Here is a 20896-nt window from a genome sequence, read left to right as displayed (position 1 = left end):
GCTACCAGAGGGATTTTTCTGTGACACTGAAGTTATCAAACATAGCAAGGAACTGCTGTTTCATAGTGCAGAACACCCCTTAGTCCTGATTTTCATGTCCAAGAGAAATGCTCAAAGCCTAGAAAAGCAATGCAAATAGCACCAGAAGAAGCATTCACTCTGCCTCCCACTGATGCCGCAGACCCCACAGCAGCGGGACAGTAACACACGATGATAGAGGAACCCCCCAGCACTGCATTGCTTTCCTCCATGCATGCTAATTCACACACAGAGAAGTGACTGTAGCATGGTAACTATCTGAGTCATTAAAATATTATTAATATAAAAGTGCATGATAAAATATTAAAAGAGTGATTTTTCTACACTAAAACTTGTAATAAGGTGAGTATAAAAACCAAGGTACCCCCCAGCGGAAACAAGCAGCAATTGCTGGCTTGTCGGTGACAGCTCTTAATTTGTCACAGACACACGAGCAGCACGATGATGCAATTACTCTCATGCTACAAAAGCAGTTATTTTTGCAAAAATGAATCCCTTTACATTCTGGAGCTATATAAAATAATCAACTAAATTTGTCAAAATATATAAGCACAGGACTCTACAACATTAAAGACTGCTTCATTCACGCAGTTTTAGTTCAGTGCATGTAACAGAACTTTGTCACTTTACCAAAAGGATATGTGAAGCCCCAGGAGCTCTAACCAGAGCTGGAAGATCACACGGCAGGAACCGGGGGCTGGCAAGTTAGCTCGCAGTATTTGTAGCATCTTCCACTACCAAAGCCCCAAGTTAAAAGAAATTCCTTGGGCATGCAGTGACTCAAGCAGTGCTTAAACTTAGCCAGGGAGATTAATCTTTAGGCAAACAGCACGGATTCTAACTTGTATTCCCAGGGAGTCATGTCAGTCAAACAATGTTCATGGGGTTTCTTTTATCTGGACTAATAGGTTTTAGGTATATGCCTTTCATTGGCATTAAGAGGTCATAGGGATCCACTAAACCTTTATAAAAGCCTAAATTTTCCAATGGCTTTTGCATAAGTTAATAAGTACACATATAATATCTGATAAAAAATTTTAAAAAATAGACACTTTATCTTTTTCTTTTTTTTTTTCCACTTTATGGAACAATGAAACTTTCAGGCTCAAGGCACCATTGCTACAAGTCATATTTAGCATGAACAAGTGTTTCCTAAGCACATGAGGCAGTCTGCCACTCTGCTGGTCCATCCATTTGTCCTTCCCTATCACTCTTTAAGCCATCTGACTACCTTCAACTAATTTTTGCCAGAGGAGAAAAAGTCTCAGAAAATCTTCCAAGTTCTCCAAGGATCAGCAGTTAGGCATCTGGGGATCATAAGAACATCTGATAAACCAAATTTTGTCTGAGCATTCAAAAATGACAAAGAGTTACCTGTTTGTACGAAAACACAAACTTGGAAAAATGTGAAAAAATAACAGTTAATGAGACTGACATCCTTCAGAGTACATTGGCAAAAATCTTGACCTAGTCTGCCTCAGTCCATGGCGAGTAGACAGAAAGGTATTCCCCATCCGGTGAGACCACACTGATGGAGATTGGACTCAGTGGATCTCAGGTGAAGGAGAGGTGAATCTGTTGCCTTTGATGGATATTTGGGTTTGAGGATTCCACCATCTACTCTGTCTGGGAAGAGAAGCCTCCACACAATCCAGGCACTAAATGGCAGTGCCCTGGGATGTCTGCTACTTGTACTGATCAACACCTGTCTTTGCTGGCTGCAGTCACTGCTGGCTATTCCTTACAGCATCTGCTGCAGCACTGTACAACTCTTTCATCAAGACACTGAGGGCAGGTATCATCCTCACAGAATCTGTATTTCAAAACAGGTAACCTTTTACATGAACTCTTTTCCTGTCCTTTAACAAATGAGGAAAAAAACCTTCCCATGATCAACAAAACTCTACCATTTTAAACTGCAGGCTACAGCAAGCACCACACCTTCCTTCAGCAAGTTTATATCTATTCTTCTCAGCAGGGATGATCTTAAACAGCAAAGTCCCAACACATTACCCACCACCAAAGCAAGCCTGGCCCACTGCAGATGCTTTCACATGTTCTTGGACAGATGCCCACAAATGCCTGTCTACCCCTACATCCCTGTGAGATGCTGGTGCTCCCCTGCCCTGCCAGGTTTCAGGCCTTAAGCCTCATCACCTACTCTGGTTCGGCTCCCAGACCCTGACAATCAGTGCCATTACATACAGTAAAGAACAGAGCCTTTGGGAAAAATCAAATATTTATCCTGGTGTCATGACATAATTTCACAGCCCATTAGACCAATATCTCCTAAAGAAGAAGCAATGAAGCACAGCACAGGCTGCTTCCACCACCCGCCCAGCCAGAGGATAAGGTTAGCCCTCTGCTGTCATTGCCACTGACCCAACAAGCCCTGATCTAAGTGTAAGGCTCGCTTTCCCCCCTCGTGCTCCCCTCTGCCACTTCTAGCAGATCCCTATTTCCCTGCACTCAGAGCAGAGCCCTTGCTCTCTGTGCAGCTCTCTGGTGTCACAGAGTGGATGCATCTGTCTGGCTCAACCCAGCTGCCAAGCTGCAGGAGAGGGCCACTCCCAGCCCCCTTCCATAACAACAAGGGTTTCCCAAACATACCAAGCCCACCCTGACACATGTGGGTTCTCTTATTACCTCCTTTCACCTGCTTTTTCCACCAATCCATAGCATGGATGCTGGATGGAGGGTGGATAAAAATCTGTGCTTCAGAGCTCTGTCCAGTCTGCTAAAAGATGCTGACATGTCAGAAAGAGCAGTGTATGACCAAAATGGGACAACAGTCTCCCCCCCTCTTTCCTTCTCCCTCATACCTGTGCAGATAGGGCAACTTCAACCACCCTCTTCTAGACTAGGCCTTGGTAGCTCAGATTTGTTAATACTTGGAGGAGCTCTGATTTACAGAGTTTATGTCATATCATGGTACTTGAAACAGCAATTGTGGTGTGCTTTGGATATGAGGGAGTTTGATTACCACTATGGGATTTTATTAATCAAATCATCCTTTGTTCAAGACTGCCCCAGGTCTAATGCAGCTTTTCTCAAAGTATTTATTTATTGCGGGAGACTCTTTTGTAGAAAGGAAAGGAAAATGTGGTGATCAACTGCTGAATACATTGGTGGGTCTGGAGCTTGTCTACACCAAATTTCTTGTGGTTCATCACCAACTGAGACAACACACTTGTTGGTTTTAGTAAGGAATCCATTCAGCACACATTTTTAACTTTCAGTAGTAACTAAGTAGATCAATTGTTTTATTCCATTGGATATGACAGATCTTTCTTGCAATTTAAGATAATAACATGTTAATCTGAATTTCTATAGGCAGAAAAGACTATGCCACAGTGCTCTTTTTTTAGGCTTATTTTAGCACAATGTGGTTCAGCTAATAAGATTCTCTATTCCATGCACATGCAAGAAACAATTCTTTGACTATATCCAGATACAAATACACCTAGTTTAGACGAAAGTCTGGAGTCTGAGGGGATTAGCAAACTGATTGCACTGCACTCAAAAAATAAGCAAACAAAAGTTTGTTAACGTAACTCAAAACATTTAGTTTGGCATGTCCTAGGAAGAATGTGAATCCTGTTAATGAAATCTCCGGAAAGGAAAGGGGGAGGATTTTGACAGAATACCACTTAAGATATCTCATATCCACATGCAAATGACAGCCAGTACTGTTCCTAGTCTCTTCTGTCCCTTCATAATACTGTTTTGAAACTAGAGAAAAAAATTACAGCAAAAATCTGGGGAGAAGGAAAAATGCCAACTGTTGTTCAGCATCCTTCATGAAATACAAGATTTCTATACTCCTTTAACAGGTTTACAGGTGATGTCATACTAGATTTGAATGTAAGTGCAAGGAAGTACTTGTGATTTTTTAAATCTCAAACTCATCTTTATGTCTGGGAATGCATTTGATCAAAATAACAAAATTTACCACTGAGAGATCTACTGAAATTTATCAGCTAACAGGCAATTCCTATATTAAAGGGTCATGCAAATTGAGTTCCCTTTAATCTTTCCATCACTACTTCCTTTTTCAGAGGACCTGACCATCTTGCCTTTTTGGGTACTTTTTGTATTGCTGGAGTTGAATTGCTTTCAGATTTTTAGCATTTATTTTTCATCAATCAACCAACTGCCTTCATTTGGATAGGCCAATATTTGTCTCTCTACCCAAGGAATGAATATTGAACAGACTTCCTTCATTTATCCAATATCTATCATTTCCTTATCAGAAGAGATTAGCATCTTGTGGGGACAGAGATGATCAAGCGCCAATCCATTTTTCAGGGGTAAGCATTTTGAAAAGTCATGTAAGATACTAATTAGGTGGTGAGAGCAGTTTATGTTATTCTATCAATTACACAGGCTGCTTTTTTTTTTTTTTTAAAGAATCAAAAATATCCAGGCCTTGGAAGAAATCTTTTCAACTTCCAGATTAAGCTGTTGGGTGGTTTTTTTTTTCTTCTTCTTATTTTAGTTCTTTGTAAGAGAAGACAATGAAACAACTTTATCTATAAAAGAACAATAAATGTCTGAGACCTTGGATAAGGACATTATCCACACACAAATAACAGACTATACTTGGCTTTAAAGTTCTGCTTGTTCTCTAAATACTTAGAAACTAACTAGACAGATTAGACTGCCTGTCTGTGAAGCTTTTTTTTTTTTTCCTTTTTTCTTCATTTAGATTCAGCAGAAAAACTTGAATAAATCAAAAGATGCAAAAGGGTCAGTTATGGGTCTGGGATACATGTGCCCCTGCCTAACCTGCACAAACCATTCACTTCCCTCTGGTTTGCCCATCTGTAAAATAGGGGCATTTCTTGCCCTCGGTGCTTCTGGTATTGCAACATATATCACGAGGACAACTCGGATTTCTAAAGCACTTTGGATCTGGCAGGCAGCAGGGGCAATTAAAGTGTTGAAAAATGTTTTTTCATAATTTCATAAATTTCCTTCTATCTTCTTGAATAACATCCTTATAATTTCACAGAATGCTCATTACAAAAAGCAAATATTTCTTAAAAGCTCCCAGTGGGTAAAAAGAAGGTAGGAACAAAATCTAATTTCTCTAAAATAAGCAAATTTTATCAAATATTATCTTTAGATGGCCAGACAGTAGCAGTGTCTTAAGATGTCAAAGAGCAGTACTGTACATTTTAAAGACAAAACTTACTGCTACTTTTAAGTTCTAGAGTATTGTGGCTTCAGGCATACATATCCTGTAGTATTTTCAGTCATACAAGCACTAATAGATAAAGCTTATGCATTTGCATATTACTATCTTTTCACAAATATGTAGATTACTCATTACTTTACTAGAGGTGCTGTACAGAGGCTATTTTTATGATTGCTGCAATAACACAGAAGACATATTTGGCAAGACTGAGTCCTTTCTAAAGAAAACTGCAAGAATCGCAAGCAAATAAATGCTTATCTCTGAAACATTTAAACATATTCTCAACAATTAATCTAATTACTGAGCTCAACATCGTAAAAGGACCTAGAACATGAGAGTTTGGAATACAAATTCACCACCACCTCCTACAAGTTTTAGTTAAATGGTGTTTAACTTCACAAATGATCTCTGCAGACAGTTGAAGTCCGATATTGATTACTGTTTTAATGATACACAAAAGCCTTTGCATATTTTTTGCAACTTTACACTATTGTTAAGGTTGTGTGCTTATTACATTTCATTTATAGCACAGCAAGTGATATTACATGTAGATGCTGAATTGAGAAGCAAAGATGCTGCAGAAAGTCCTGATATATCCTAATGCTTGGAGCAAAGATGTCAAATGTACATTTAAAAAAAGGATTCTGAATTCCAGGTTAATCAAAGCCTATTAAACATATAAGTACATTTTAATTTATTAACTAGAAGTAAGTTCTGGAAAATATTTGAAATTATTACTTGCATTTCTTTCAAAATGTTTGAAAACATGTATTATAATCATTAAATAAAATGTAATTTAGAAATTAGGAGGGGTAAAACCCTACACACAACACAAAATCCCCTTATGTTTAAAGACTTAATTCCTCCCATGCTGAGCAAATGCAACATTTGTATATGCTTGCTTTGATGATGAGAAAGCTTCTTTCCCTCTGATCATGAAACAATGCCGGAGCCTCAGGCCTAATGTGAGGACAATGCAACCACCTCTGTAGCATACAAGGTTCATGAGCACTCAAATCCCTCAGGATTGCAGATGCCACACTACAAGCACTTGAAAGAGAGAAATCTTGCACTGGGGCAGAGCCTGGTCCAGTTAGCCTCCTGCAGTCCAGTATTCACATTTACGCAACTCCAGCACCGAGGAAGGAGCTGTTGGGATGAATCTGCTAAGAAATGGCACAGCATCGCATTCGTGAGTAGAGCTGCAATCAGCATCACTACGTGTCCCTGCCGGCAGCCTGCAGCTTGCGACCAGCTGCTCTCACCAACTCCCTCGTTTTAGAGCTGCTGCAGGGTCACACGCCCCAGGTTTCCTCAGAAGAAGATACAAGTTTTGGACTCGGAACACAAGCCCAAAAGATAAATAAAGCTATTAAGTCCAGGACCACAAATCACACATACAGCTGGGATTACCCCAGGCCGTGAGCCTGAGTGAGCGGTGGAGCAGACACTGCTGTGGAGCCGGGGGGTGGTGTGTGTGTGTGTGTGTGTGCGCGTGTGTGTAAAGAGCCAACATTCCCAGATGCCCTGTGACAGAAGACATGATCTGGACTGTTCCCCTGCTGCAGGCGACCAGAGGCAGCACTTTGATTCTCACCTGAAAAATGAGTCAGGCACTTCTGATTGACCCAAGTCTCCTTATGCCATTGAAACCTGACATTCTTTTTATCTTGGTCTATTAAGCATTAATAGGAAGCTTCTCCTGCTTCATCAGCTGGGAAAGTTTTGCCTGAAGCTGCCAGTGCAGTTGTGCCAGCCAAAAAAGAAAGACATGGGCTTCCTGCAGGGGCACTGTCCTTATCATGTAACCTGACAAGCCAGCTGCAGCTGGAGCAGACTGGCCTTAGGGAGGGGAGATAAGTTGGTTGTAAAGAACATTTTTATTCTTCACACAGAACTGCGACTAAATTGGAATTGGATTGGTTGGACACTTGTCTGACTGACAACCCCAATTCCGTTGGCTGCTTTCTGATCTTTCAATTCAGCTCTACTCATTCCTAGAATAAAATGTTATATACAGACCTTTCCTGCGGCATTTCTGTAGTCTTTCCAGTTATGAACTGCAATAGCCTAGAAGTCATGGCCAGTCACAAAGCCCAAGAACACAGTGCCCCTTGATCCTAAGGATGATGTATGAGGAGTAAGACAAGGAGAATTCCACCAACCCTTTGAGCTAAAAGTTTTCTGCACAACTCACAGGGACTGCAGTGAAATAGGTTTAGTTTACACCTAGGAAGAGAAAACGTTGTGCATACAGCTCTCCTTTGCCCTGCAAGAAAAGAGGCTGAGCATACATTTTGCCTAGGAAGAGGTTTCCTGCAGAACTGGGCCCCCAGGAGAAGAGGGGGACCTTCAGCTGGGTCACAAAGATTCCTTATAACTGAGCTTTGTGTCTGGCCAGTCCCCTAAAAAATAATACTGGGTAGATGGCTTTTGCATTTTATTCCTCGATACTAAATAGGAATGAGTATTTTTCCACTAGGTGTACAAGACCCATACTCTGAGCATTCCTGCAGTAATATTCAGTCATAGTTCGACAACACTTTCAAATTACAATCTTATTGTTTTAACTATTGTTGTATAAAGAGCTAGAAATATGCACCAGACTCAGTTCCACCTTAAAAAGTTATGTCTGCAAGAGGCAGCTGTTGCAGGGGGAGGAATAACTCAAGGCAGAAGCATAATACAACTGCGGAGATGTCCTTCCACTTTGTCAGACAACAGACGGGAAAAGACAGTCAGCATTTGCTCTCTCCCAGATCAAGGCCACTCAAAGACAAGAATCACTGGCCTTTCTGTAGGCTTGGAAACCCAGTTCACCTGTTGTCTTATGGAATGACTGCTTCACAGATTTTGTTATCCACTAGTTTGAATTCCTCATACAATGAGTGCTTCCCAATCACTAGACTGTAAGAAAAAAAAACCCACATCGTAGGTAGAAGATAAGGTTTGGAAGAGAGCCAGTAGCTCCAAAAAGCAGGGGTGACAGCTAAATAGCCAGCTAGGGATGGAAAGACTAAGCACAGTGATTTAAAAAAAAAAAAAAGAAAAAAAAAAGCCCAAGACCTGTTTTCTCTAGTAGGTAATTAGCAGTAGCCTCAACAAGGAAACGCAAGGCAACGCCACAGCAGGCTTCTCTCGAGATTCCCATCGTGTAGTTGTGGTGAGGGGCCTCCTTGAAGTTCAGGAGAGGACTGGGACTCTAACACCTGTTAAAGCTCATGTGCTGTGTTGGATTTCTGATTTCATGAGTAGAGCTACCGTGCACTGCCCTGATACAAACTGCTACTGGGGACACCTTCAGACTTTGACCCTGTTGCTTAAGCAACAATTACAGACACATTTTGTTACCAGGCACAAGGGAGTTTTCCGATAAGTTCCATCTTTTATACTGTAACACATTACAGCACTGTACTTGATCCATATGGACTTCTCCAGTGAGATGCTTCCATCCACGATACTCCTGGACCAGATAATTTTTCTATCAAAAGCTGAGAGATTATGGCTAATTATTTCCGGCTGTCCTCTCTGTGTCTTTTTTATTCCATTAAACAAACAGACCGTGTTTGGTATATGAGTAAGAAATGTAGTGTAACAGAAAATATGCTAGAAAGGAAATGATTGCTCATCACTGCTTTTTGCCTGAGACAGCTAAAATGACCTATTTCCTCAGCTCATCAGCTGAGCAAACTACTGACTTCAAGATGTGAGAAACCATCCTTGTTCTTTGGTTCCAAACACAATTTTGCTTCTATAATGAATTTGAGGAGCAAATACGACCTGACCTGAAAGAGAAGCACACAAGAACTACATTCATCCTGTAAACAGAAGACACCAACGGGAAGCAGACAGACATATCTAAAACACTGCCTAACAGTTTGTTAAATAAGTTTAATGATTTTAATATGCGGGACTCGAGAGCATCAGTTAGGTTAACATTTGCACAGGACATTCCAGTACATGTTAGGAAGTAAAATGTAAACTACTCTTAAAATAAAACTCTACTATTGCTTTGGGCAGCAGGAAGATAAAAAGTTAATCGGAGCTCTCAAGTGACCGATCAGATGGAAATTAATTACAGATGTAAGGTTCCTGATACATCATCTACAGGAGTTTAAAAGTATCAACTACCTCATGAACACCTAACAAACACCCAAATGGATATGCTTCTTATACTCCATTAGACTATTCCGGTGTCTCAGTATTTCCAGGACTGAACATAATTTTGTGACAAAGTAATTAACCACTATGTATGCTTTATATAGTGAGACACACGCTTAGCATCCAAATGTATTGATTTAGGGATCTTTAATTTTGTGGTGGCTTGTTTTTGCCAGGAATGAGAGGAGGTAGTCCTCAAACATCGCCTCACCCGAACATTTCAAATGGCAAGTTAAAATCGTATATTTCCAAGTGGCTTTGGGGCTTCCCTTTTACTTTTCTCTGACTCAAGAACAGCACTAGAGGTATTTTTCTGCTACCAAAAAAAAAAAAAAAAAAAAATCCATCTAAAGTGAAATAAAGTAGGGACACTTTACCAGGAAAATATGTAAATATAAAGATCTGTAAACTATATTCTTCCATAATTTCAGCTATAAGTTGTTCTCAGACCCATGGCAAGGAGGAATGACCTCACTGCCAATAAAATCTAGTCCTATCAAGAAGAAATTAGTTACTGGCAATACAGTTATCTAAAACCAAATACAGTCTCAGGAAGACAGAATCTAATATTGAATTAACGCTTTGAAATATATCCAGCCTTGTCTTAAAAAAACCCATAAGACTTGATTCAAAGAAAGGTACCCACTACACAGATCTGTTACAACTTGCATATAAGCATACACACAGGCTATGTCTAAATTGGCAGGTAATTCAGCTCAGTGCAAGTGAACAAGTACAACAAGGCAGCTGGCCGAAGGCCCCTGCATCTACATGAGAGTTTCTACTTCAGCCCAACTTCACCCTGGTTGTTTGGAGACCAAATGTTCCCCATCGCAGATGCGGTTTGAAGCTGTCCGATGGACCAACTGCTGGTCCATCTGGAGATGATTAGAGATCTTCCTTAGAATGATGATTTGGTGCTGTTAATTCGAAGACACACTTAGGCAATCACAAGCAATTCCTGCTTTACTCAGCTTACTGTCCTCTCCTGCTTTGCACTGCTCCACCACCCCCACGAGACCATGCCTGTGGCATTTTAAGTGATCTGAGGACAAAGGCAGGTTTGTGCTCTCCTAAACATTTGAGTTTGTTCCTGTGTGCCCACAAGGAAGGCTGTATCAGCTTTAGGACTGCTAGGTGAGACAAACTCCAGCTGTAGGAGGGAAAAAAACCAGCCAGTGACAGCTGGGGCTGACTTTGCCGAATCACCTTGGGAGCCAGGAGCCCTCCCACTCCAACCCCAGGCCACAGCCTGTCATCTGTCAGGGATTTTCAGAGTTCACCTCCTGCTGACCTTCCAAAATACATGGACGGGCTTTTGGTCACACAGCATCTTAGTAAAGGAGTCTTTGGGTGAGGAAGGCTGCCCACCACTCCTCTGCTGGCCACTGCTCCTCTGAGGATCAGATACAGGTAGCTGATTTCTCACAGGGCTTCCACCTTCCCAAAATATTTGCCAACCCTCCTTCAAGGTGGCAAGGTGAAGGTGAGACCACAAACCAAAATGCCCCACAGAAACACAGTAACAACAAAACCCTGAAACCTTACTGTGAGTCAAAACATGTGGAGACACGCGTTCAGAGAGGGGGCTGCTTTCTCTCCTTTCCGCCACTCCTTACAGTGACGGAGTCTCGCGGTTTGTCAAGGTTGTGGGTCAGAAAGCAACTGTGCTCCCAGCCAGCAAGGACCCTCCTGCAAGCTGCCTCGCGGCCACAACGCACTCCCTTGGGCAGGGACTCGGAAAAATTAAGACGTCGCGCTGGCAAACGTTCACCATTTATTTACCTGAGGTGTTTGACCAGAAGAAAAGCCGCGGGTCAGACACCCCGTTAGGGACTCCCACCTGCCCTGCAGCATCTCAAGCGCCCCTGCACGGGGCCGAGGCCCGCCGCCGGCCACTGCCTGCCCCTGCCCGCGCTGCACCGGGACGGCAGGGTCACGCAGACCGGGGAGGGGGGACGGGGCGGGGCGGGACACCCCACTGCTCCCGGCGGGACCCACCGGCGGGGGGGGGCGGGTCGGACAGGTGCCCGGCGGTGCCGCTCGGCGCCACCGCGGGCGGGAGGCGCAGCGCGGCCGCTGGGGCGCCAGGAGGAGCCGCTCGGTGCCTCTCGGTGCCTCTCGGTGCCGCTCTTTCCCCCGCCGGAGCCGGCCCGTCTGCCGAGCGGGTGTCAAACGCACGTGCTCCGCGGCCCGCGCCGGGGAGCGGCGCCCAGCGGCCGGGTCCCTCCGCGCCCGCCCGTCCGCACAGGGGCCTCCGCCGGCGCCCGGCCCCGCACCGCGGCCCCGCGGCCTGCACCGGCCCCGCGGCAGCGGCGGCGGCGAAAAGGAGGAGGAGGAGAAGGAGGAGAGGAGGAGGAGGAGGAGGGCGGCGTTTTCCTGCGCGGCGCCGCGGCCGTCGCCCCGCCGCCGGCGAGCGTCAGGCGTGGGGAGGGAGGGGGGGAGGCCCCGGCCCGGCCCTTCCCCTGGCCCCCGCGCCCCGAGGATGGCAGCGCTGCCCGCACGAGTGGCTGGCGGCGGTGTCCCTCCTCTTTTTTTTTCCGGCAGCGGCGGCGGCGGCGGCAGCGGATCATTGTTGTGTGGGAGGAGGGCGGCGGGGATGGACTTGATCTCCCGGGTCTCCTGCTAAGGCGGCAGCACAGCGCGCCCCGCCGCCCAGCCAGCACCCGCCAGGGCCCCGCCGCGCCGGGCAGGGAGGCACCGGCCCCGCGCCCGCTCCCCGCCTGCTTTATTTTTAGGGGGCTCTGCTGCTCCTCTCCCTCGCCCTTATCCCCCCCCCTCCCCACCGCTCGCACACACGCACAGGGACACGCACGCACCCTCCTCCTTTGCCCTTTCATCCTTTCCCCCCCCCCCCCCGCCCTCCGCCGTCCTCCCGCGCCGTCTCCTGCCGCGGCAGATGCGCCGGGGGTCACCGCGCAGCTGGGACTATGGTGAAATTTCCAGCGCTCACTAACTACTGGCCCCTGATCCGGTTCCTGGTCCCTCTCGGCATCACCAACATCGCCATCGACTTCGGGGAGCAGGTAAGGCAGCGCCTCCCCCTCCGGGAGCGACCCACGCCCGCAGAGCTGTACCGGCGGGGCTCCGCCGGGCCGGGCCCCGCCGTCCTCCCCCGGCGCATCGCGGCGGGCGGGGACCGCGGCCCCTGCGCCGCTGGGGGCGGCGGGCGGGCGGCCGGTGCCGCCGTGAGTGCCCCGGCGGCGGCCCGGGAGCAGGGGCCGCCCCGCACCCCTGTTTGCCGCACGGAGAAGGTCGGCGGGTTTGGGGTTGGGTTGTTTCGTTTTTGGTTCTGTGTTTGGGTTTTTTTTTTCCCCGTGTATTTCAGGATTATATAATCCAAAATTACATAATGCCTTCGCCGGGGTTGGTTTTGGTTTATTCCCCGCGCAGTCACGGCCCCTCAGGTGCAGCAGCCCCAAGCGCAGTGCAGCGCGGCTCGGCGGAGCCCGCAAGCCCGGCGGCGGCGGCGGCCGGCTCCGCCCGGGGACGCGGGGTGCCGGAGCGGGGCGCGGGGAGGAAGCCGACCGCTGCCGGGGGGCGCCGCGGCCCCCCCATCCCCGCCCCGCCGCGCTGCCGCAGCGGAGCGGCCCCCCCCCGCTCCCCGCCCCGCCGCCGGCTGCCCTCGCCGCGGCGTCCCGGGTAGAGGCCGGGCAGCCGCTCCGCATCCCCGCGGCGAGGGCCGCTCCCCGGCGGGGCTCCGGGCAAGTGGGGCTCCGGCTGCGCCCCTTCCTCCGCCCGTGTGTCGTGAGCCGGGAGTCCGCGGTGATGGGCACGGGGCAGAAGCCTGGAAAGATCGGGGCGCTGCAAGAGGAGCTGCTGCCACCATACTTCAGCCGTGAACAGATCCGTGCACTTCAGCCCGGCTCAAATTCTGTAGCACTCTTGGTGACCTAAGGCTGTCCCCTGGCCTGGGCACTGAGAAGACACCCCGGTGTCCCCTGGCTCGCTGTCAGTCTCCCTTGCACGCAGCTCTCCTGCTTCATCCCCCTAATCCCCGGTTGCTGCGTTTGCACTGAAAACATGTTTTGGTCTTGACGTATCTGCTCCTCCTTTGCTCGAGCTGGGTCCTTGTTTGTCGTAGCACTGTGGTGTGGGGAACTCGCTGTTCGCTCATTTCGGTATTTGTGACAGGTAAGGCCTTGGTCTTGTGTCAGGCTACACTGTATAGGGTCTGTCGTTATGTTTTCAGTTGGACCGTATACACTTGCTCACAAGTGTTAAACTGGGCAGCCACAGTAAATACTGCATCCCAGATAGCTTTTATCCTTGTCCCAAGTCTCTCAGTTTGCTGAGAAGCTCTTGTTTTCTAAGCAGAGTAGGTAGTTGCTCCCATGCTCCTTAAGCAAAGATATCAGAAAATTAGTGGGCACATTCACCTGTTTGTAAAGAAGAAAATGAAAGGGAAAATATTACAGTGGGAAAAAGTAGCTAACACTAATGATATGTTTGTCACAGTTCTGTTAATCTCATTTCACTTCCTAGTCCTTTAAATTTAAATAAGCCCCAATACTAAAAAAACGCAATTCCATCCTTGTCTTCAACTACATTCCTACTAAGCTAGTCTTCTATAAATCATACTTGGGGAGAAAAGGGAAAGCTAAAGATAGAGATGACAAGGTAAAAGATGATTTAAATGCTAATAACTGTGCCACGTTAATAACATACAGCAGAAGTTAAATTGAAAGCAGTTCACTCAGCAAACTGAGTATGACAGTTGTGTGTATACAGTTTGCTTCATACAAGGTCGGCTTGATTCAAAATCCATGTCAGCCCGTGAAAAACATCCCCTTGGCTTCAGTGTGCTCTGGACCAGGATTTCAAAAATCAACAAGCAGGAGATTACAGTTTTGTAAGTGAGAGGCCTTCTGTCTGACTGGGTACCAGTGACACAGGAGGGCTGTTACCATGTGGATGATACATGTAAGCACCTGTCTAACCAACTTTAACAGCGTTAGGAGCAAAGTATCTCAGAAAATGTTTCTTTAATAGCTAAATCATAGGATTGGGGCTCCAGGAGTGTTGGGGGGTTATCCCCTGTCTCCGATGGTGTGCTGGGGAGGCGCTTAATTGAAAAGGAAGAAACCTAGTGAGCAGGAGGTCTCCTGCAGAAAACCCCAGCTCAGGAGAAGGAACTGGAAAGATGCTTTTTGTATCAGCCTAGTGGGAGACTTACCTACGTGGAAATCAGGAGACTGAGGCGGGGACAAAGTTACTCTAGGTCTAAAGAGATCTTCTTACCCACAAAAGGACAAGGAATTTATCTTTTTGTATGTGATACATTATTTTTTACACTTGCAGGACGTTACTGTTGGACTCGTGTGGCTGAAAATAACACTGACTTGCTGAGCCAGTCACCTTTCTGCTCTCCAAAACTGTAATAATTTTAATGATAGGGCTGAATAGAAGCAACGTAGAAGAATGGGTGTGCCAAAAGACGGCTCTGAAAAGGCTGCCATACCTCCTCCTGTGAATGTATGCTGCAGATAAAAAAGATTTCCAGGAATGATAAAGGAAGTAAAATTTGTATGAAGTAATTTTACCCACTCTGGATACTACCATAAAAGAGACAGGAGAACTATAGGTCGGAAGTAAGAGATGACAGTAAACAGGGAGAGAATGAACCTCACCTGACTGGGGAAGAAGAGGTGTTTAAGAAATGTTGTAAGACATAAACCCTTTTGATGTGTCATATTCATACACTGCTCTCTCAACCAGGGAGAGTATTTGGAAGTAGAGTGTTCAAAGAAGAGCCTTTTAACAAAACAATACTGTTAGGTACCTGAGATTGAAGAGTGAGAAACAGAGAATCTCACATTTTTATTTTACTTTTTTATTTTGAGAGGCTTTTCTGGGTGTTGAAAGTTTTATTCAATAGCAAACATCACGAGAAAATTGCCAGATCCTTGGTATGTGCCCATCTTTAGATTCCTTGCTACTTTAAGGGAAATTTACAGTAAGGCTAGAGAGTATCTGCAGAACATAGTTTATGACTGTCACCATTTCCCCATATGAGATGTTTTCTATGGCAAGTCTGTTTAGTTTGTAGGAAGTAAAAAATGCTGGAGCAATGCTCCTAAGAACTAACAAGCTTGTCTCCTGCAGTCACTTCCAGAACCGCTACAGCCAGTGAAGAGCCTCCTGTTGACTCATGGACCCTAATCCAGGAACGCTTTAGGACAAGGCTGTATTACAGAGTTACTCCAATATAGTGAGATAACCTCATCTGTTCACCTCATAAAAGCTTCTTAGAAGTATCTGATTCCCCCCCCCCCCTCCCCTGCCACTAAAAAAGGTAGTCCAGGTGCATGACCAGTTACATTACCAGAAGATTAGAGAAATAAATAATATCTAACCTTCTTGCATTATTTCTTTCTCAACCCACTTCCCTTACATTTCATTTACAGTACTACATAGCTTTTATGAAATAAAATACAAATTTTTGCTGAATGTTCCTTCTCCATACAAATATGTGTGTATTATTTATGTATTATTTATGTATTTATTTTTCTCTAGGTATACACATGCACAAGCCAATATACACAACAGAGCATTTCATCCTAAGAGCTTAACACATACCAGCAGAAGAGTCTCCCTTTCATTCTGCTAGTGAGAGCATTCCACTCTCAATATCTTATCCTGAGATTCACGATAATTAGTGTTTTATTTAGAGCTCAGCTGTTGGAGAGCAGAGTTTGCATTAAAAATCCCAGCTTCTGTGAAAAATGTTGGAAGTACTTGCTTGGAAATACATAAATAAACTGCTCCCATGTGCTGGATCTCAACGCAACCTCAAACAACCCACCCTGCAAAGAATACCACTGTTACCCTGCATGCTCAAAAATCCATCACCACCCACATCAGTTTTGCTTTTAAGACAGTTTCAGAGCCACTCACATATATTGCAGTGGCCTGATTTGTAGTGGATGTGTACATTTGCATTAGCATTATTATAAAGGGGGAAACTAGGTGTGCGTTAATTCACTAACTTTATCAGAAGGCAGAATCAGCCCTAGGCAGTGTTAAATACAGTTTGCAAATGTGGCTGGTAGCTCTCTCTGTTGTTCATGGGATGGCAAAAGCCAGGCAGAGAGCAGTATTTTGAACTCAGAGCCTGTCTGCAGTAGTCCCTTAATTATCAGTCGGAACAGTAGGAGGTGGTTTTTTTCTTTCTAGCTATCCTATAGCCAGGCCCTGAATCATTATTTTCAATTGATGTCAGTAGCTGTTGGTTGGGCAGTTTTATTTGCCAACATAACTGTTAGGTATGCAGACATAATGTTGTTCAGCAGCTTGTGGGTCCTTGGAAACTAAAACTGAGCAAGCAGAGTCCTGCTGCCTCTTTCTCCTGAGGTCACTTGGGTGCTCTCGTCCTGCAGAGAAATTGCCATACATTGCGTCTGGTGTGGCGGTTGGGATCACACAGACAAGCCATAAAGGAAGTGCTAAACGTTTTGGATTCTAAATTATTTTGCAGTAATGGCTTGAAAAACAAACTTTTTTTCTTGTATTTGAATGGGGTTTGGTTTTTTTCCTTAAGAAGTGTTGCCAGAAAAGGAGAACAAGTGTCATGAATAGCGTATCAAAAAGAATTAGTGAGTTTATCGTCTGCCCATGCCATTTGCAAACTTAGTAGGGGGTTAAACATTTTGATTAATGCTTTATGAAGCTCATTTTTGGGGTAAGTGTTATTGTCTGGACATTCGGGACAAGCAACAGGAGAGTTCACATGCCCAGCTGCTCCCTGGGGATTTGGGCCAAGTTGTGTAACCTTTCCATGGCACAGTTCCCCTGCCTTTGAAGTGTGCCTAGATGCCTACCTGTGTGTCACAGGGACGCAATGAAAATTCATGTGTCAGAAGCGCTCCAAGATGAAAGGTGCTATATGAGTGCAAAGTACGCCTCTTATTGCTTTTGTGAGAGGTCAGGAACTTGTTTAAATCGTGTAGGACTTTAGTACAATATAAACAAGAAAGCTAACAAGGTCTTATAATTGGTGTAGAACATGACTGTATGTTATTGCCACAACCACATTATTAGTAGGGTATGCAGATGGAAATGCCCTATTTGTTTTCAATTCATGTGAACCACACAGCATTTTAAATTAAATGTAGATTAAATTGTGTTGAAGAAGCAAACATCTACAGAGTAGACCATCAACAGATTTTTTTTTTTAATTTACGTTTTCAATTTTCTGTGAAATATTTTGAAGGAATTAATTTCTCCAGCAGGATTCACATGCCAGATAGTCGGGGAAGTGGCTAGGCAAGATCAGTGAAATGCATCTAATTTCCCTGTTTGGAGTGAAAAAATCCAATTGACACCTTATATAAAGGATCAAAAACTGAACCACACACACCCCTGAGGTAGTAGTTTTCAGGATTTGTATTTCAGTACTGACTCCAGAGTGATTTTTCTTCCAAGCAACACAGCTTTACTTCCCTTTACACGCCAGCCTGAGCCCTACATACAGCCTTAGCTCCTAAATAGTGTCTGTCAAGCACTGGGGGGTTTCAAGCGAGTGCTAAGTGGTCTGTGGACCACATGGACATTTCTTGAGACTACACGAGTGCTTAATTAGGCTCATATGTCTGTGTTAGTTGCAGCAGGCATAAGATACCAGGCATTGCATTCACCCGTCATGCAGAGTGTTTGCTGGAGTTTCATGGCAAGCAATGCACGCTGAGAACTGGGAAGAAGTCAAAGATCTTCTAAAACATTTGCAGATAAAAGCCAGATCTCAGCAATGTGTTAATGTTCTTCAAGGTAACAAAGACAGATACTTCCTGCAGCTAAACCAATATATATTTGCATTTTATAGCACACAAGGTAAAAAATAAACAGGTTATGAAGAGCAGTGGGGCTATCACCACTGAAGATTTCAGATCATACTAGAAATTATGAGAATGAACCTACAAATGAGGAGTCCATCCGCTGCAGTGCTCCATGTTGCCATAGTGTAAAATATATAATCTAAAGCTAGGATCTGTGCTGTGCCTCATTTGTCAGTACCTTCTCTTTTTTTCATCCTACCTTCTCTTTCCTTCACAAAACACTCCATTTCCCTGCTTCCCACTCCCATTGCCTCCCACCTGCGATGGCTGTGTCAGCTTGGCTCTAAGGACTTCCCTGGACTTTCCTGTGCTTTAAGAACTGGCAGGTTTTGTGCCTCATGATATCCATTAAGCTTGTCTGAAGTAGTTGGTTATATTTACCCACCAGGTTGCTGGAAAGTAAAACTTGTAGGTCTGTGGGGTAGAAATGATTCTCCCTACCAGAAGAGTAACCAATGTTGTGGAAGACCAGGTGCATTTACCACTTTGATGATCAGTCCCGAGTCCCAGTCTTCAGGGTGGAGGGCCCTCTCTGGATATACTCCAGTCATAATATCACTGGATATTCACTGAAAAAGGGTCAGGCAACAGCTGGATACTTCTGGTGCTTATTTCAGAGACAGGGGATTGGGGTTCTCCTCCCTTCGCCAGTGAAAATCTGGTAGACTAAGATGTCATCAGGAAGGAGAAATTAAAATACACTGAGACTAATTTTAAAATAGAGGTTCAAAACTGAAACTTTGAAAGGGACTTGACCTGCTGTATTCTGCATCATGAAGAGAAATCCCCAGAGTAAAACTTCTGGTTTTGAGTTGAACTGACTGTTTGATTTGTTTCAGGGGTTTTCTTGTTCATTTCTTTTGGTTGCATTTTCACAAAACCAAGAAAGCTGATTTCTCTTCGCATTTGATTTGGTCTGAACTGGTTTCTTTTTAATCTGGGCTCATTTTGCTGCTGTATGGAGAACTTGGTTGTACACAAAAGCTTATATGACATGGCCAGTCTTATGACTGCTTGAAGATACGTGACTTTTTGTATGCAAAGAATACATATATGCAAGGCTCCAGCTCTGAAAATGCAGATCCTATCTATTAATTGACATTCTATCTTGATCCTAGACAAGACATTTATCCCTCTCTTTGTGTGAGTTTTGTCAGTTCTAAAATAGTGATGTATTTCACAAGGCAGTTAAAAAGTTTATTCCTTCATGTTTGTAAAACATAGATGTAAGTTGCCGTATAAATAGAAAATTTAAATATATCTGCCAGCTCATGCAGAAACCTTCGTGCATAAAACTGAGCAATTCCAAACAGATTTTGCTTTGTAGCTACTTTGAGAAATCTGTGATGTTTTTAAATAACATGTGTAGTACTGCTGAGCTCAATTCCAGTTTAAATGGCATATCAGAACATGTGTTTCTTTAAAAAGTTGTGGAAAATTTGTAATGGCATTAGATTTTAACAGGCTAATCTAACTAGCTGTTGGTACCTCATACACTTTGTACTTGGAATCGTGGATTTTGGGGAGAGGGAAACAGGAGTGTTAATATGCAATTAGATCATCAGATTACACTTTCTACTGCTTGCTTGATTTTCTACTGACATGATGTAGCTATGGTTTTAGACACTGCTGCTGCCTTTTCAGATAACCATTAGCCAGAGAATTCAGAAAGATCCGCCATAAGAACAAGAGACCTAAATGACCCATGGACTTCAGTGTCTGAAACAGCCAAGTTCTGCAGTTCTCCCATCTTCTGTCTTCTCTGTGGTATCGCTTCTCTTTCAGATTTTCACAGACCTTCGCTACCTTGCTTTAGAGCTTGTCTGCATATGCAGTTTTCCTTGATTAGTTCCTTCTGATGTAGTGCATAATAAAAATGCCTGCATGAAACATTAATTAAGAAGAATTCCAGGTGTAAACACACATTTGGTTCCGGAGAGGGCTGAAGCACAGCATTGTTACTTGCAAAACCACAGTAGATTTCTGTAGCCTTTTCAAGAGCATTCTCGAAAAAGACAAAGGAAAAATACTGGAAAGTTAAGAGCACTTTGTTACAAAATAAGTGCTACAGTGGCGTGAAATCTCAAGTGCCAGTTAAATGATTTTCCCCAAGATGATGCGAAAACTTCGCTGGTTTTGATTTTGCAGGAGTGTTACTGTTGGAGAAGTGGTGGTCACTGTTGCCCAGCATGCCCAGTTTGCTTTACTGATGGCAGTGGTTCTGCAAGAGTTCAGCTTTTAGCATGGGAAGTGAATAAACTTCAAGACGCAACTTATTTTCAAGTTATTTGCTTCACGTATTGTCTTTGCACTGCTGTTGGACTACTAAGGCAATTGTTTCCAACCTTTTTCAACCTTCAGAGCCCAGAAAATTTTCTAGAAAAAGTTCACATCCATACAAGCTGGAGAGCATACTTTTGTGTACAACTTTTTTACTTACCTGTCTCTGACTCCTTGTAGATATTCCCTAAGGTACATGGCTCTGTGGGGCTGAAAGCTCACTGCATCAAAGCACATGCTAGTACATTTGCTGAAAAATACATTTAAAAGGCATTTGGCCAGGAGATGGTCTGTCATCTGGCTTTCTTACCAGTGTTTTGTACTTAAATTAGTGAATGAAGTCAGATGCCGGCCACACCTGAGCTTTCATGTGCTGGCCTTC

At 44.5% G+C, this 20896-nt stretch overlaps 1 protein-coding gene and 1 long non-coding RNA gene across 2 annotated transcripts in view; one reads left to right on the top strand and one right to left on the bottom strand.

The window, feature by feature from the left end:
- Window positions 1-12425, bottom strand: part of LOC141957658 (uncharacterized) — a 136043-nt gene extending 123618 nt beyond the window's left edge. Inside the window, exon 1 of the long non-coding RNA XR_012633145.1 lies at window positions 12354-12425. This is a non-coding gene — a long non-coding RNA (uncharacterized LOC141957658). The remainder of the gene's footprint in view (window positions 1-12353) is intronic.
- The window catches only part of ANKH (ANKH inorganic pyrophosphate transport regulator), a 103480-nt gene continuing 94332 nt past the window's right edge, over window positions 11749-20896 (top strand). The window contains exon 1 of the mRNA XM_074899536.1: window positions 11749-12426. Coding sequence (XP_074755637.1) covers window positions 12331-12426 — 96 coding nt within the window. The 5' untranslated portion in view covers window positions 11749-12330. The remainder of the gene's footprint in view (window positions 12427-20896) is intronic.

The sequence above is a fragment of the Athene noctua genome, chromosome 2, assembly GCF_965140245.1.
Source record: "Athene noctua chromosome 2, bAthNoc1.hap1.1, whole genome shotgun sequence".
Taxonomy (NCBI): domain Eukaryota; kingdom Metazoa; phylum Chordata; class Aves; order Strigiformes; family Strigidae; genus Athene; species Athene noctua.
This window is presented reverse-complemented; position numbering and strand designations above follow the sequence as displayed.